The following is a 15,912-nucleotide window of genomic DNA, read 5'->3' as shown; positions in this document are numbered from 1 at the left end:
TGGGAGAAGCAGCAAAACTGGTATATCTCAACATGTCCCTGCCGTTTTCATTGATCATGGCTGGTGCTCTCATCAGTCTTCTGACTGCCCATATTGTGTTAGATTCTCACAGTTTGGATGATTTTTATATGTACCATAATTTGGTGGAATAGTGTATGTCCATGTCTCTATGCCTTTTTCTTTTCTTTGGGTACTCTCACCTCGTGTTCCATGTTACTGATGAGGTGAATATCTGTTTGACAAGATAAGAAAACTGTGGCCTGTTGCATCCTTGGACTCACGCCCAGCACAAGTCAAGCACTGTGGAAGTCGATCCTATTGTCTCCAGCGTCCTGCCACGCGGCGGGAGAAATACGGACTGCTGATTGGTTACCTGTCTGATAACTACTGTATAAATAACTATCACACGGGCTCCTGAGGTGTTCTTGTTGTTGCGGTTCTGTGTTAATAAACCGTTCTCGTTCTAAGCAATCATGTCATAGTTATTGTCTCCGCAAAAGACTTCATATTGGCGACAAGGATTGTGGGATCTCATTTAATAGCAATGGCAGCGCTTAATGTCTTTGTTGAATTCTGCCCTGAGAAAGAATCTTGGGAAGCATTTCTTGAACACTTTGAATATTACCTGCAAGCTAACGATTTCACAGACCTACTTGCTGACAGGAAAATAGGTGTTTTTCTTAGTTCCTGTGGGCGAGAGATGTTCGCCACAGCTTGTGCATTGGCAGCCCCAACCCCTGTTCACGATATTCAATGGAGTATCCTGTTAGCCCGACTTAAGGGTCATTACACCATCCCGTTTCACCCACAGATATGCCTTTAGGCAATGCATCCAACGTGAAGGTGAACCAATGAATAATTATATTGCCACTCTGAGGGCATCAGCCATTCACTGCGAGTTTGCAGACTTGGACGATTCTTTACTTGAACAATTTATCTGTGGAATCCGCGATATACGTCTCCAGCGCAGACTTCTGTCCAGATCCGAACTCACCCTGAAACTGGACGACGAAGGCCGCACCTCCGAAATGGCCAACCGGTCCACCACAGACATTCAAAAGTACCAGCTACATAACGCTTCTTTCCCTAAATCTTCCTCTGTCCACCAACAAGACAAGGAGGAAGAGTTTGAACCTGAAGAGACCGCAGATATCAGCTGCCTCAAGAGCGCCGATAGAAGTAACCCCAAAGGCACCGGATGGAAAGGCTGTCTGAATTGTGGTGGCAGTCACCTTAGATCTCAATATAAATTCAAAACAACTACATGTTGGAGGTGTGGAAAGAAGGGGCACCTTGCGAACATTTGCCGGGCTCTTTTACCCTCAACTTCTCCTAGTGAAGGCATTTTCGGCACCTGCCGCCTAGATAAACCATATAAGTCGCACAATCAATGTTTCACTGTCAGCGACCAAGACAACGATAATCCTGAATGGTCAGTCAGCTCCGCATCAGCCAAGCAACACGATCATCCAAAGATTCACCACTGTTACCATTGAGGGACAGCCTTGCAAGATGGAACTCGACACGGGCTCGGCCAAGTCCCATCGTCTCCTGGGACACTCTGCATAAACTGATGCCATCCCTGACGCAAAGCCAATTATCTGCCTGTCCTTGCTGTGCTTGGGGCGGTGGTCATTTTAATGTGCAGTATGGCCAATTTGCTGGTCGCCTACCACTTGTGGTTGTGGCTAAACCGCTAACTTCTCTTTTTGAGTTAGAATGGTTTAAAGCATTAGGGTTATCAATTTCTGGAATCAACTCCACCAGTGCAGAGGATGAGTTCAAAGACCTAACCCTGGAGTTTTCTGATGTATTCGAGAACCCCCTAGGTAAATATACTGATAATCCGATATAACTCAATATAGATACCCAAATCGCACCCATTCGGCTCAAGGCTAGGCGACTCCCTTTGGCCCTTAGAGAAAAGGTGGATATTGAGTTGGATAAACTAGTAGCTCAAGGGATTTTAGAGCCAGTGGATCATGCCCTTTTTGAAACACCTATAGTTGTTCCAATCAAGGCTGATGGATCTGTCAGGATCTGTGGGGATTACAAAACTACTTTGAATAAAGTTTTGCAAGCCCACCCTTATCCTGTTCCTGTGGTACAGCATGTATTGCTTTCCTTGGGACAGGGCAAGGTTTTCTCTAAACTTGATCTTGCTCAGGCTTATCAGCAGCTACCAGCGGACAAAGCCACTGCAGCTGCACAAACCATAGTAACTCACTGGGGTGCTTTTAAATGCCGCCAACTCCAATTTGGAGTTAGCATCACCCCGGACTTATTCCAAAGTTTAATGGAGTGGTTCCTCCATGGGCTTCCTGGAGTGATTCCATAGTTTGATGATGTCCTGATCGCTGCAAGCAGCTGATCAGAACTTGTCCAAATGTTACTGAAGGTATTTTGTCAGTTCCGGGAAGCCGGCCTTAGGCTGAAGTGTTCTAAATGTCAATTAGGGGTCCCATCAGTAGAATTCCTGAGGTATCTGAATGATGGTCAGGGAATCCATCCAACCCCGTCAAAGGTTGAGGCAATTTTGGCTGCCCCAGTGCCAACCAGTAAGGCTCAATTGCAGGATTTCCTGGGGTTGCTTAATTTTTATTTTGTTTTCCTTCCATATAAGGCATCAGTGGCCAAGTCCCTCCACCGTCTGTTAGATAGCTCAGCTCCATGGATTCGGACTATCCACTCCCAATGGCTTAGAGGCACCGATCGCTTATTACTCATGCACTTTATCAAAGGCTCAACACAATTACAGCCAAATTGATAAAGAGGCTCTGGCTGCCGTTGCGGGAGTAAAGCAGTTCCACCATTACTAATATGGCCGTTCCTATCAATTAATCACGCATCACAAGCCCTTGTTAGGAATACTTGTTGGGGATCGGACCACACCACACATTCTGTCCCACCATGTGTCACAGTGGGCTGAATTTTTATCCGCATATTATTACACGTTGATTCATCGCCCCGGTAAGGACATGGAACATGCAGATGCTCTCAGCCATTGCTAGCTTCCTTCGCTCGTAGTGGATACGGCTCCAACGTCACGGGTTCTCCAAGTGGATGACTTGGCCTTGCCTTTGTCTGCCATGGACATTGCCCAGTACTCGAGGAAGGATATTGTCCTCTCCCACGTAATGGACTAGGTCCACAGGGGCTGGACGCATGGGCAACTGGCACCTGATCTCCAGCCTTTTTACCGCTGTCACCTGGAACTGTCCGAGTTACAAGATTGCTTGCTATGGGGTTCCCGGGTTGTGGTCCCGTTGGCTCTCCGCCACCAGGTCTCGTCCACCTCCATGATGGCCATCCAGGCATAGTGCTGATGAAATCTTTGGGCCGCAGCTATGTCTGCTGGCCTAACATGGATAGGGACATTGAGGCATGGGTACAACAGTGCCGGCTTTGTCAATAGACACGGCCATTACTAGTGGCTGCCACGGTACATGAATGGGAGGTTCTCCCGAGCCAGTGGTCTCGAATCCATTTGGATTTTGCGGGCCCGTTTTTGGGAGTGACCTTGCTGGTGGTAGTGGATGCTCTGTCTAAATGGGTTGAGCTGTTCCCAATGCAGTCCCACCATGTCCGAAGCCACTACTCGGGTCCTCACTTCCTTGTTTGCAAGTCACGGGTTGCTGGACACGTTGGTGTCCGACAATGGGCCCCAATTCTCCTCCAGATGTACCTTGCCAGCATGGGCATCCACCATGCTATGGTAGCTCCCTACCATCCAGCTAGGAACAGGCCAAACAGGCTGTCCGCTTGGCTAAGGAAGCTTTGAGCCGAATGGATCAGGGGAGTTGGAGTGAAATAATCGCCGCCTATCTATTCGCCCAACATATGACCCTGATGGGCCGGCGACACTGGACCACTCTGGACAGGTTACACCCTTCCTATGTGGTTGACCGGCCTTCCCATGATTCTGGGCTAACCAGGAGTTTTTCTGTTGGGAAAAGGGTGTTTGCCCAAAGCTTCACAGGGGGGCCTAAATGGGTGGTAGGATGCATGATTCGTGTAACCAAGCCCTGTTCCTACAGGGTACAACTCGAGGATGGCAGGCAATGGGGGCGCCATGTGAACCACCTGCGTCGCGGTGCTGCCATAGAGTTTTCCAGTGTTCCGTCCAGTTTTGCCTCTTCCGACCGTCCGGACACCGCCTACCGGCACAACTCCAACCCATTTTTGGAACTACCAACACCACTTCCCGATGCGCTCTTGTTGGACAACTCACTTATAGTTACAAGCCAAGGTCCAGGGGTGGAGTCTCCAGTTGTTGTTGATCCTCCAGCTTCATTTCAAATGCTGGCAGGCCAGGGGGCTCCTCCTTCTCCTGCGCCCTCCACTCAGGAACTAAGATGGTCTGAGCGAGTGCGTTCCCCCCAGCCTATTTGCAAGACTACGCATGCGTGGTCCGGGGGAAGGAGTGTTACGTCCTTGGACTCACGCCCAGCGCAAGTAAAGCACTGCGGAAGTTGATCCTATTGGCTCTGGCAATCCTGGCACGTGCCGGGAGAAGTATAGACAGCTGTTTGGTTGCCCGTCTGACAGCTACTGTATAAATAGCTGTCAGACGGGCTCCTGAGGTGTTCTTATTGTTGTGGTTCTGTGTTAATAAGCCATTCTCGTTCTAAGCAATCACGTCATGGTTATTGTCTCTGCAAAATACTTAATATGGCCTTTTAAATAAAGCTGAAAGTCAGAAGCCATTCAGCATGCCTACTTATAATGGGAGCTGACACTCACAATTCAGTATGTACTTGATTATATGTGCATTCTTTATAAATTTACATTGGAAAGAAAGGGGAATGATGATACCTTGCAAATATAATGGAGAAACATTATTCTTCAGCACACAATCTCCACCCCAACTAATAATCACTAGAATATATATTACAAATCATTTGTTTCTCTTACAGTTTCTAGACTACTATTTCATCAATTACTCTAACTAAAAAAAATTGAAGTATACCCACAGACACTTTGGTTTTATGTTTGGTTAATGGCATGCTTAATTTCAGTTCTTTCAATCAGGTTTCGGTTTTGGTAAAACATTGAAATGCCATGTGTCAAAGGGATCAGAAAGGTATGCTTTCTTCTCTCTTAGCAGCTTTCCAATTTGTTGATCATTATATCCTTCTGGACTGCCTGAAGTATTGGGAGTGGGAGTAGACAGGATGTTGTGGTGGTTCAATGTGGGAGTTGATTGTATAAATTGTAGTCCTAGGCTTTAATTTATAAAACGCCACAGGATTTTTAATCATCTACATGAGGGTGCTGGTGAAGCCCGTCGGCCAGTGTGCATCAACAGTTGGCTGAATTTCTGGTCATCTAAATAATACTGTTTCAAGCCTTTCCAGATAGCTTCAATATCTTGAGATTGTTGAAATGCGAAGAGCAGGCTATGATCAAGTAACTTCCATGGTTATGGATGGAGCCACACTACCTCAGTTAGAACTGGTGTACAGTTGGAGAGCAGTTGATAGTTGTGGCTAGGAGATCCTTGCATAAATCCATTCTCTCTTTTTTTTGCGCATGTTCCTAGATTGGGAGGCTTGGCTCATAATTGTTTATGCCTTGGTGATATATTGCCTGGAATACTGCAATATGCTCCTCATGGCGTTTCTCTTGCAGACTATTCAGAAGCTAGAACATTATGGGTGCACCTTGGTACACTCATATAATAGCAGTACTGTTACACTAGTTACCAGTAAGCTTCTGGGAGAAATTCAAGTTGCTAGTTGTCATCTATAAAGAACTTCTGTCATAGGACCGAGATATTTGAAGAATCATTTATTTTCAATAAAATTAGATAGAGTTTGCATGCTCTGGGTCCCATCTATCAAACAGTGCCATTTTCAGGTACCTGCAATGTGCATCCCTGGTCTGTTCTCTCACCTACCTTATGAAATACCATCATCCCCAAGATTTAGATGGCGCAAACCCTGCCTTCCTCTCATAAGGTGCTGAAGACCTGGTTGTTTCCTTGAATATTGGGCCAGATATTGGTATATGTTAGTATCAATTATAGGACTTATCAATTCCAGTGCTTTATGTGAATAAAAACATATATGTGTTTACATGTGGTTCTTTTTGTGGTTGATGCATTTTTCTTAATGTTTTAAATGTGGTAGCCACCCAAGGTTGTTTGGTCATATAAATGAAAGCTATTTACACAAATATATCAGAGTGGGATGCTTCCTAATAAATATCCATGGATTTCAGCTTTATCCCCTCGTTATTGTGCTCCCTTCATTTTATCTGATGAAAAAAGTAAAATCCACCAATACTTCTGTGTAATCCAGCTATTTCCAGATGTTGTCTAGAAAGAGGCATAGTATTAAGTTTTAAAATAGAATAGAGCTGGAAGGGACCTTGGAAGTCTTCTAGCCCAGCCCCCTGTTCAAACAGGAGACCCTGTACAATTTGAGACAAATGGCTGTCCAGTCTCTTCTTAAAAACCTCCAGTGATGAAGCACCTAAGAAGGCAAGCTCTTCCACTGGTTAATTTTTCTCACTGTTGGGAAGTTTCTCCTTAACTCCTGGATGCTTCTCTCCTTGAGAAGAACTAATCTCCTTGATTAGTTTCCAACCACTGTTTATTTATTAGGTCCATTTTTAAGTCTGTGCCTACAGCCTCTGTAAATGTGAAGCTTAAATTTCTGGTTAAGAATCTTGCAAGATCATGTGAATAATGCTATGTTGAAAGTAATTGAGATTTTCAAGGAGCTTTGATTTGTCCTTTCAACCCAAACTTGTGGTGTTAAATTTGAATTTCCTCCAGAGAGGCTAACCCTGCAAAGCATATTGAAAGATCAAGCAAACCCTGTTCTTATTACCCACCAACAGTACTTCAGGGTTAGTTAAATATTAGGATTGAAGATTTTGAGACAAAGCTGGTGGTATGCCCAGGGATGTTCCAAACATGTGGAACTCCATTCAACTAAATTGATATTATTTTGGCTCAGATGGCAACATTACTTCTTGGTATCTAAGCTTAAAGGTCATATGCAGCTGCTATAGCAGCAAGCATGGCAACACCAAATACCTAATCTCTCATGTGGCCATAAAACCCCATGGGATCAATTTGAAGTTGCTATCGTAAAGTCCTAATTCTGTGTAGAGTTTTTTTTTTTTTTCCAAGGATGGTTTTGGGCTGGACATATTGAGTTTACAGGCCAGAATTAGGAGTCCCACAATGCTTTTAACCATGACTATTGCATTTTGAAATGGAAGATGTATGTATTTTGCCATCACTGCATCTCACTGCTGGTGAAATATTTGTTCCCTGAATCCTTGTCTGTGTTAGAGAAAAATTTTGATTTTGAAAAAAAAGAGTTGACCTTGGTATCTGTGTCTATATGGAGTATGTAGAATTTAGGTCTAGCTCAGCACTCTTTATTTCACCCTCTGTTTTATATACCATGCTTTCTGTCAGCAGACTATGGAGTTAATGTTGTCTCAGCCCTGCTATTTGTGAGCATAGGAGTGATTTGGTGCCACTTTCCTGAACGAAATGAGGAAAACAGAGCACTGAATAGGCAAGAGAGAATTGGCTGCCTCAGAATGTCTCCTCAAAGTATGCTGTGCAGCTTTATGCTTTTCCTTGCTAATCTGCAAAGATATGCTTGCCCTGTTGCTTAATTTGCTCTGAGGGGAAGGGTTAGAAGTCCCTGTGAAGAATAATTGAATTTAGTTCATAATTTTCCATCCTAAATATATCTTGTCTGGGATTCTTGGGAAGGAGGGAGGCAGGCCATGGCCACAGAACTAGGCATTTTGCTAGTACTGTAAAAAGTAACATCTGTTGGTTTATTCTTTTTCTTCTCTTGTTCCCAAGAATATGCTCCAGTCTGATTTCTTGGATCCTCCTAGTAGAATGGATTACCTCAGGACCAGCTGCTTTGGGTTATCTCCAGTCTGAATAGAGACAGGAAATTAATGCAATTTCAGAAGAAGAGCTTACTCTGCTTAACCCTAACAGAGATTTATGATTCAGATTTGCTGGCCTCATTCTTCTGCAATTTGGTGCCCTCCAGATGGGTCATACTACAACTCACATCATTCTGTTCAGTCACACTTAACCTGGAAGTCAATGACACTTTCCCATTTTTACCTGAAAGGATTACTAGTGGCTTCCTTAAATGATCTATATACTACTAAAAATCTCCTGTCTGTTCCATTTGTTTATAACCTTCAATTGGCCAAAATGGTGCATCATAGGGCAATCATGGCAACCCTTTTTCTAATGGTATGCCAAAATTATCCGCACATGCACTATCACACATGAGCATGTGCCCACTCAATTTCCCCACCCACCTGCGCATTAACCTGTGACACCCCCCCCCCCCTCGTGCATGCGCACAATCCCTCCGCAGGCTCCAGAAGCTTTACTGAAGCCTGGGGAGGGCAAAAACGGCCTCCCCCGGTCCCCCAGGAGGCCTTCTGGAAGCTGAAAACAGATCGTTTCCAAACTTCCTGTTGGCTCGTTGGGAGTGTTTTTCGCTTTCCCCAAGCTTCAGGATAGCCTCTGGAGGCTGGGAGGGTGAAAAATGGCCCCAACAGCCCAACCGGAACAGAAACAATCTGCTTCTGACTTCTGGAGGGCCTCTGGAAGTCCATTTTTGCCTCTCCCAGGCTTCAGGAAAGGCTCCGGAGGCTGAGGAAGGGCGAACCCCCCACCCAACAGCCCAACCGGAGGCTCCGGAAAAGCGAAAAATCAGCTGGCCGTTGAACGCATACATGCCAAACTGATGGCTGGCATGTCACCAAATATGGCTCCGCATACCACAGGTTCGCCATCACAGTCATAGAGCAACAATTGTGGAATTAATGTCTTCAAATGGACTAATTTATACAGTACATTGAGAATCTGGGAACCATAACTCAAATGGAATTGAAATTGGGTAAAATTGTGACTTCTTCAGTACTGTCATGCTACCACAGTCAGCCATAGTCACTCAATTGTTATTTCTAATGCTCCTTGACACATTCCTAAGAAGGAAATATCTCTGAAATGATGACCTGATGGGTCCAAGGTTGTCTAGTAAATTTTAGCTTTGTGGAAAATATAGTAAGGGAAACACATGATTGTTTTCTTCTTCTAATCTTTTAGGGAGATTGGTTGGCTTTTTGCAATTCGGGCTTTCTCCCACCTGAAAATGTACCGTAAATATGTTCCAATCTCTAGGTAAAAGAAACACAGCAATATTTTCCTATATTTTATTTTGTTAATCCATTCAAAGTCTGTGTATAGAAAATTCACTCATAAATAAAAAGTATAATCAAGCCTTCAGTCTTTTTATTAAATGGAACCATCATCTTGTCGTGACGTGAAGTGACTTCTTGTTTGCTCGTAGGGTTGTTTTTTGCTCTTCGGAGGCTTCAGGGAAGCCTCCTGAAGGTCCCTGAAGCCTCCGGAGGGCCTCTGGGGGGGAAGGGGAGGCTGTTTCTGCCCTCCCCAGGCTCCTATAAAGCCTCTGGAGCCTGTGGCCGTAGAAAAAAGCATAGAAAAATGGGGGGACCATCTCTCATGCGTGCATGCTCACTGGGGGGATCACACATTGCATTATGGGTGCGGCACGCCTGCACACGACCCCCCTGCGCTCCTCCCTTATGGCACGCGAGCCAAAAAAGGTTCGCCATCGCTGGTCTAGGCAACATAGGACCCTCTAATTATTTATTCCACTCAACTTCTACTTTTTGTATATCAATTTTTTACTTATTGACATCAACTCCGATCTGGACTAGTTAGTAAAAAATTCAGCTATTTTACTAACGACCTCAATCATTTCCATCAACATGGAAATAGTAATGTGAGGGTTAGGAATAAACAGAAGAATGTCAAATCCAAATAACTTTTCAACTTCTAACTTGCCAGATAATTGTGTGTAGGCTTTGACTGGAGAAAATTAGAGTAGCAAAATAACTGATAATTGTCTTAAGTCTTAGCTATAAAATTGCCCAGTGTTTTACACTAATATTGTTGTCTGAAGTGTTGTTTTCAATAAAATTTGAGAGAGAATGCTTGCCCTCAACTTGTAATTTAAAAAGACAAGAAGAAAGGGCTTCTTTTTATTGTTTTGGGGGATTGGAAAATAAAAGGGTTTGGTCATTTATTTCTTCACTAATCTGATGCCTCCCAGATGTGTTTTACTATGCTTCTTGTCACTTTTCCATTGAAAATTCCTTATTGAAGCACAATAGATTTTCTCAGAATATCTAGGAACAATTTGTTTTCCTTCCTAACATTTTTCCAAAAGTTCAGGTCTGCTTTTTTCAGATCGGCAAGCATGGATTAATTGGTGGTGATAGGAATTGACCAACCAGCTTGTTGCTTGGCCCTGACACTATGGGCTAAGAAACACTGAGTAATGCAAAGTCACCAGCCACCTTTCATGCCAAAGCAGAACTAGAACTCACAGTCTCCTGGTTTTTAGCCTGGTGCCTTAACCAAACTGGTTTTCTATGTGGAAACAAGATGATTGTGAAATTTTAAATGTTATTGTATATGGAATTAATATAATGGTTGTTGATTCAGGAGGTATAACTTAACAATGCATTTTGTGCATTTTCCATGTTCCAAGATTCAACGAAATCACTTTCAGCCCTCTGAAACTTTCAAGCTGAGTATGCCACAGGGACAAAGTAATAGTATATTTAGTATGCAGGGAAAATAAGTAATTGAACAGGTTTATTTATGGCACATGAGAGAAGTAGAAAAAGGGGCTAAAGAAGCATGGGGATGGAAACTGCTTTTCAAGTGATAAGAAAGAAGAGAAAAATTGGCTACCAAAAATTGCTGGAAAGGTCTGAATGACTTGGTGGGAAAAAGCCAGTCCATCTCACTAAAAGCACTATAGCAATATAGCAATAGCAATAGCAGTAGACTTATATACCGCTTCATAGGCCTTTCAGGCCTCTCTAAGCGGTTTACAGAGAGTCAGCATATTGCCCCCAACAATCTGGGTCCTCATTTTACCCACCTCGGAAGGATGGAAGGCTGAGTCAACCCTGAGCCGGTGAGATTTGAACCGCTGACCTGCTGATCTAGCAGTAGCCTGCAGTGCTGCATTTAACCACTGCGCCACCTTGGCTCTTAGAACTAGAAGTCCAAGGTATACACTAGAAGTCCAAGGTATACAAGAAAAAAAATAAGCTAACACTGAAAGAAGTAATTTGATATTAACCATTCTTGGTACGAATTGCTACCTCACAATGAGCCTGCACAGTATAATAGTTAATCTATTAAATTGGAACAGGGGAGCTCAAGATTCAAATCTCCACTTGAAGCCTGCTGGTGGTTTTGAACACTTCAACTTCTCCCCGTTTAGCGTAACCCACAGGTTGGTTCATACAGTATGTAAAATGAGGGGAGATTCTCTCTCTTGGCTTCCCAGAGGAAAGGCAGGATAAGAGCCAGTTTGGTCTAGTAGTGACGCACTAGGCTAGAAAGCGAGTTCAAGTCCTGCCTTAGCCATGAAAGTCAGCTGACTGACTTTGGGCAGACACTCTCTCTCAGCCCAATCCACCTCACAAGGTTGTTCTTGTGGAGAAAATAGGAGGAAAAGGTGTGTTGGATATGTTTGCTGCCTTGAGTTGTTTGTAAAAATAATAAAGAGAGGATACAAACAAATTTAATATCTGTGGGCTTTGCCACACTTAACTTTTGAAACTGATTGGAGAAGCTATTGCATGGCTCTACTGCATGACAGTAGAAATTAATGTGTGTTGTTATGCATATAAAGCAGATACTTAGAAGAGATGCAGAAAGTGGGGAGATGACTGATTTAGTAAGCTTAAGACAGTGGTATACTAGCTAAAGGGTTGAATTGGTATTGGGTTCAACCCAAGTTCAAATCTACTCTCTGCCATCCCTGATTATTGTGTGGTATACCTTTTGTCTCACACTCTGAATGAAAGGCAAGATACAAATCTAATAAATATGGATATTTCTAGAAATCTGTTGTTACTATTGTACATTTTCATTGTATTGATCTTTCTTCAGTTAAAAGTCAGCTATAGACTTCATAGGAGTTTGCCATTCCCAAATTTCCCTACTGCTAATTTCTCTAATATACATAAATTATTCTAATCCAAATTGTTGTGACGCATACTTCTTTTCTGCAAGGAGACATCTCTTTTTGCAGATTTTTGATGAGAATGAAAACATTATCAGATTTTTTTTATACTGTTACTGCAAATGTGCAGTCCATTATAAGATCAATTCTCTTACAAATCTATGTCAGATTTCTTTCACATTGCTAAATAAGGAAGAGCAGATGCAGGAAGTTTCAAGTAGAAATACTTGGCATCCCGAACTATGGCTAATATAAATAGTTTAAGCAAATTCTTAACAAAATGGGAAGATACTTTATGACATGACATTGTAGAATAAGAATTGGCTACTGTGGGATCTTGTTTTGTTGCTAATAGAAATCTAATAAAGATCTAGAAAAGTAGCTGACACTACTTTTACCTGGCATGGGGAATAGGAGCTTTACTTACTAGAATTTGGCACATTAGGCTGCTGCTAAATTAACTTATTTTAAAGTCTTTTTAGATTGCCTTAGTAGGACAATGCCTTCCTTAAGAGGCACACTACAAAAAGATAGCAAGCATTCAATAATACCAATGTTCTATCTAGCCCTGCATAAAAAGTGATCACAGTTCATCAACCAGCAAATGCATAGGAGTAGAGAAAAGGCAGGTTTTTAGCTGTACTTTATAAGGTCCTAATTAGATATTTTCCTCACATCTTCCACTGAAGAAAATATAAATATAATGAGCAAGGACAAATAGGCAAGAATTCTTAAAGTAGAAGATTGCAGTCATTTTTAAAATTTTGACAGGAACTCTGGGTGTCTTACAAAATAACTCCCTTAAGGTTATGGTTTTTTACAAAATAGCTATGGGCAAGTAGGATGCAGTTGGAAAAAGGCAGGCAAACTTTTATATAGTACCTTTTTAATTATCTCACTTCCATTACATTCAGAGTATACATCTCTTGTCTTGCAGCAGCAGAATTCAGCGATTGTTCTTTGAAATTTTTAAAGTGTATATGTCATTCATTTAATTTTTTAAACTATTGGTTTCTCTTTAAATTAAACCTGTGCCATGAATTTAAAGGGATTAATGGTATTTTTCTCCAGTGAATACTGTAAAATAATTTTAAGGAAAGAGTGGAAATGTTGCTAAACTAATATTCAAAATTTAGGCATCTAGGGAATCACATATAGAAAATCGCATATAGAAAAAATGCTTGTGATTCTTTTAGAATGAATTGCATCTTGATAATCACATCAGGCATGCAGCTTAGTTATCCAAAAGTAAAATATAACAGGATAACATTAAAAAGGTGAGTTATGAACCAAGGTAGTCCTATTATATACCAACTGGTAATACTTGCAGCCAGAAGTTTATTCTTTTTCTTCTATCTCATTTGGAGATGACACAGTCATTCTGAGCTGCTCCCCATTTCTAAAGCAAAAACAACCTTTAAGTTCAGTGTTGGATTTTTTTAAAATTCTTTTAATGCACTCTTCAGGCTCCTTTCTAGTACTCCACTGATGTTCATTATGAGGTGATGTTATATTTCTTATTCAAGCTTCAGCTGACTTTCACCTTAGGTTTTTGCTTCTCTTTTAGAAGATGCTGTTTAAGAAGAATTGTGGTACAAAGACAAGGATCATCAAAATTCACGTAAGTTGAGCTGTAGATACATTTTTCTTTTCCCTTCGCTCATATGTGTCAATATCATAAGCATTCCATAGAGCAAAAGTCCATAGCTGAGAGCTTTCCAGTTCCCTTATAAAAGTTCTTGGTTTTTAGTAGCATACACTGGGAAGGGCAAAGAATTAAATATAGAGGGGATGATCATGTTAACTGAACTTGATTAATTGAATGAAAATGTAATTAAATTCATTGTTGTTAGTTGCGAAGTCGTGTCTGACCCATCGTGACCCCATGGACAACGTTCCTCCAGGCCTTCATGTCCTCTACCATCCCCCGGAGTCCATTTAGGTTCACACTGACTGCTTCAGTGACTCCATCCAGCTACCTCATTCTCTGTCATTCCATTCTTCGTTGCCCTCAATCGTTCCCAGAATTAGGCACTTTTATTGGCAGGGTAATGTCTCTGCTTTTTAGTATGTAGTCTAGATTTGTCATAGTTTTCATCTCCAGGAGCAAGTATATTTTAATTTCTTGGCTGTAGTCACCATCTGCGGTGATCTTGGAGCCCAGGAAAATAAAATCTGTCACTACCTCCATTACTTCTCAATTTATTTGCCAGAAATTGAGAGCGCCTGATGCCATGATCTTAGTTTTCTTAATGTTGAGTTTCAAGCCAACTTTTGCACTCTCCTTCTTCACCCACATCAAGATGCTATTTAGTTCCTCTTCACTTTCTGCCATTAGAGTGGTATCATCTGCATATCTGAAGTTGTTGATACTTTTTCCCATTTCAATTCATATTTACTGTATTTTTCAGAGCATAAAATGCACCGGACTATAAGACGCACCAAGGTTTTGAAGAGACAATTTTTTTTAAAAAGTAGGTAGGTAGATAAAGGGATAGAGAGAAAAAATAGAGATAGATAGAAATACAGTAGATAGGGAAGGAGAGAGAGTGTGTGTGTGTAGGTAGGTAGGTAGAGGGATAGAGAGAGAAATAGAAAGAGAGAGATACAGTAGATAGGGAGAGAGAGAGTAGGTAGGTAGGTAGATAGAGGGATAGAGAGAGGGAGAAATACAGTAGGTAGGTAGGGAAAGGAAGAGAGAAAGAGAGAAATACAGTAGGTAGTTAGGGAGAGAAAGAGAGTAGGTAGGTAGATGTTTCCAGGTGTACTTATCCATGTGCTGGAGAAGGAAATCGCTGACAATCTGCAGCACCTAACTTTGTTCCTGCTGGCACAGCATTTGATCCATGTAATTCTCATCAATCAGTTAAAGAGCTTTCCAAAAGCGAGGGGGAAAAGTTTTTGCACTTGGCAAACCTCCTCAAAACGGTCCATTTTTCGCAAAATCAGGCCTGTTTTTTTCAAATAAAAGGCATAAATAGCCTTGGGCGGGGGCTTGCAGAGTGCTCCTGGCGGGTGGGGGGCCAAAAACAAGCAAAAAACGAGTCTGTTTTTTGCAAAAATGGGCCCGTTTTTTGTAAAAAAAAAAAAAATTGCATGCATAGCCTTACAGAATGCTCCTGGGGGCTGGGGGGGGGAAAAGCGGCCCATTTTTTGCTCATTTCTGCCCTCCCCAGCCCCCAGGAGCTCTCTGAAAGCCTCCATAAGGGTATGCATGGCCATTTTGGTGAAGGGGCATGGCTTCGGAAGGTAAAAAATGCTGTATTTGGTGTATAAAACACACCTGGTTTTTCGGGCTCTTTTTTGAGGAAAAAAGATGCGTCTTATACTCTGAAAAATACAGTAAATATAATTAAAATGTAAGTTTCAGCTCCCACTTTTTTGTCCTTGCCCTGCTTATGTTCTAGAAATCAATGTTTAGCATGGTATTCATTTGCCCTGAAAAAAATGTGCACGCACACACACATACCATTTTGTCATAGTTTCCTGGATAGTAGAAATTGTAAAATGTAAAAATTCTTCAAGGATAGACTATTAATTGCCCCAGAGGATATTTTGTGTACCTCCTTTCAGATAAAGAGGATAGCAAATAAGCCCAGTACTTCCAAGCATGAAGAAAAAAAAAGCTTTCATATTTTTATAATCTGAATTAGGAAATTTTTTAAAAAAATGTCTGAAAAGTTCAGCTGGGATAGCCAAAGAAAGACATCAATTAGTATGTTATAGAATAAATTAATGTTATAGATTAAACTAGTAGGATAAGTTAATAACTGAAGATAATAATCCTATTATAGGGATGATGGTATATTAACATATATTTCCTTTTTTTATACTC

General features: G+C 41.8%; 1 protein-coding gene across 2 annotated transcripts in view; it reads left to right on the top strand.

Moving 5' to 3' along the window:
• Positions 1 to 15,912, top strand: part of LOC116507891 — a 74,073-nt gene that overhangs the window by 34,779 nt on the left and 23,382 nt on the right. Inside the window, exon 4 of one of the 2 annotated variants that reach the window (XM_032216277.1) lies at positions 13,645 to 13,698. In XM_032216277.1, the coding sequence (XP_032072168.1) occupies positions 13,645 to 13,698 (54 nt within the window). Of the gene's footprint in view, positions 1 to 13,625; positions 13,699 to 15,912 lie in introns of both variants that reach the window. The other variant, XM_032216278.1, reaches the window with a different exon arrangement.

This window comes from Thamnophis elegans, chromosome 4 (genome assembly GCF_009769535.1).
Source record: "Thamnophis elegans isolate rThaEle1 chromosome 4, rThaEle1.pri, whole genome shotgun sequence".
Classification (NCBI taxonomy): Eukaryota; Metazoa; Chordata; class Lepidosauria; order Squamata; family Colubridae; genus Thamnophis; species Thamnophis elegans.
The sequence above is the reverse complement of the archived record's forward strand: the minus strand, read 5'-3'. Positions and strand labels throughout refer to the sequence as shown.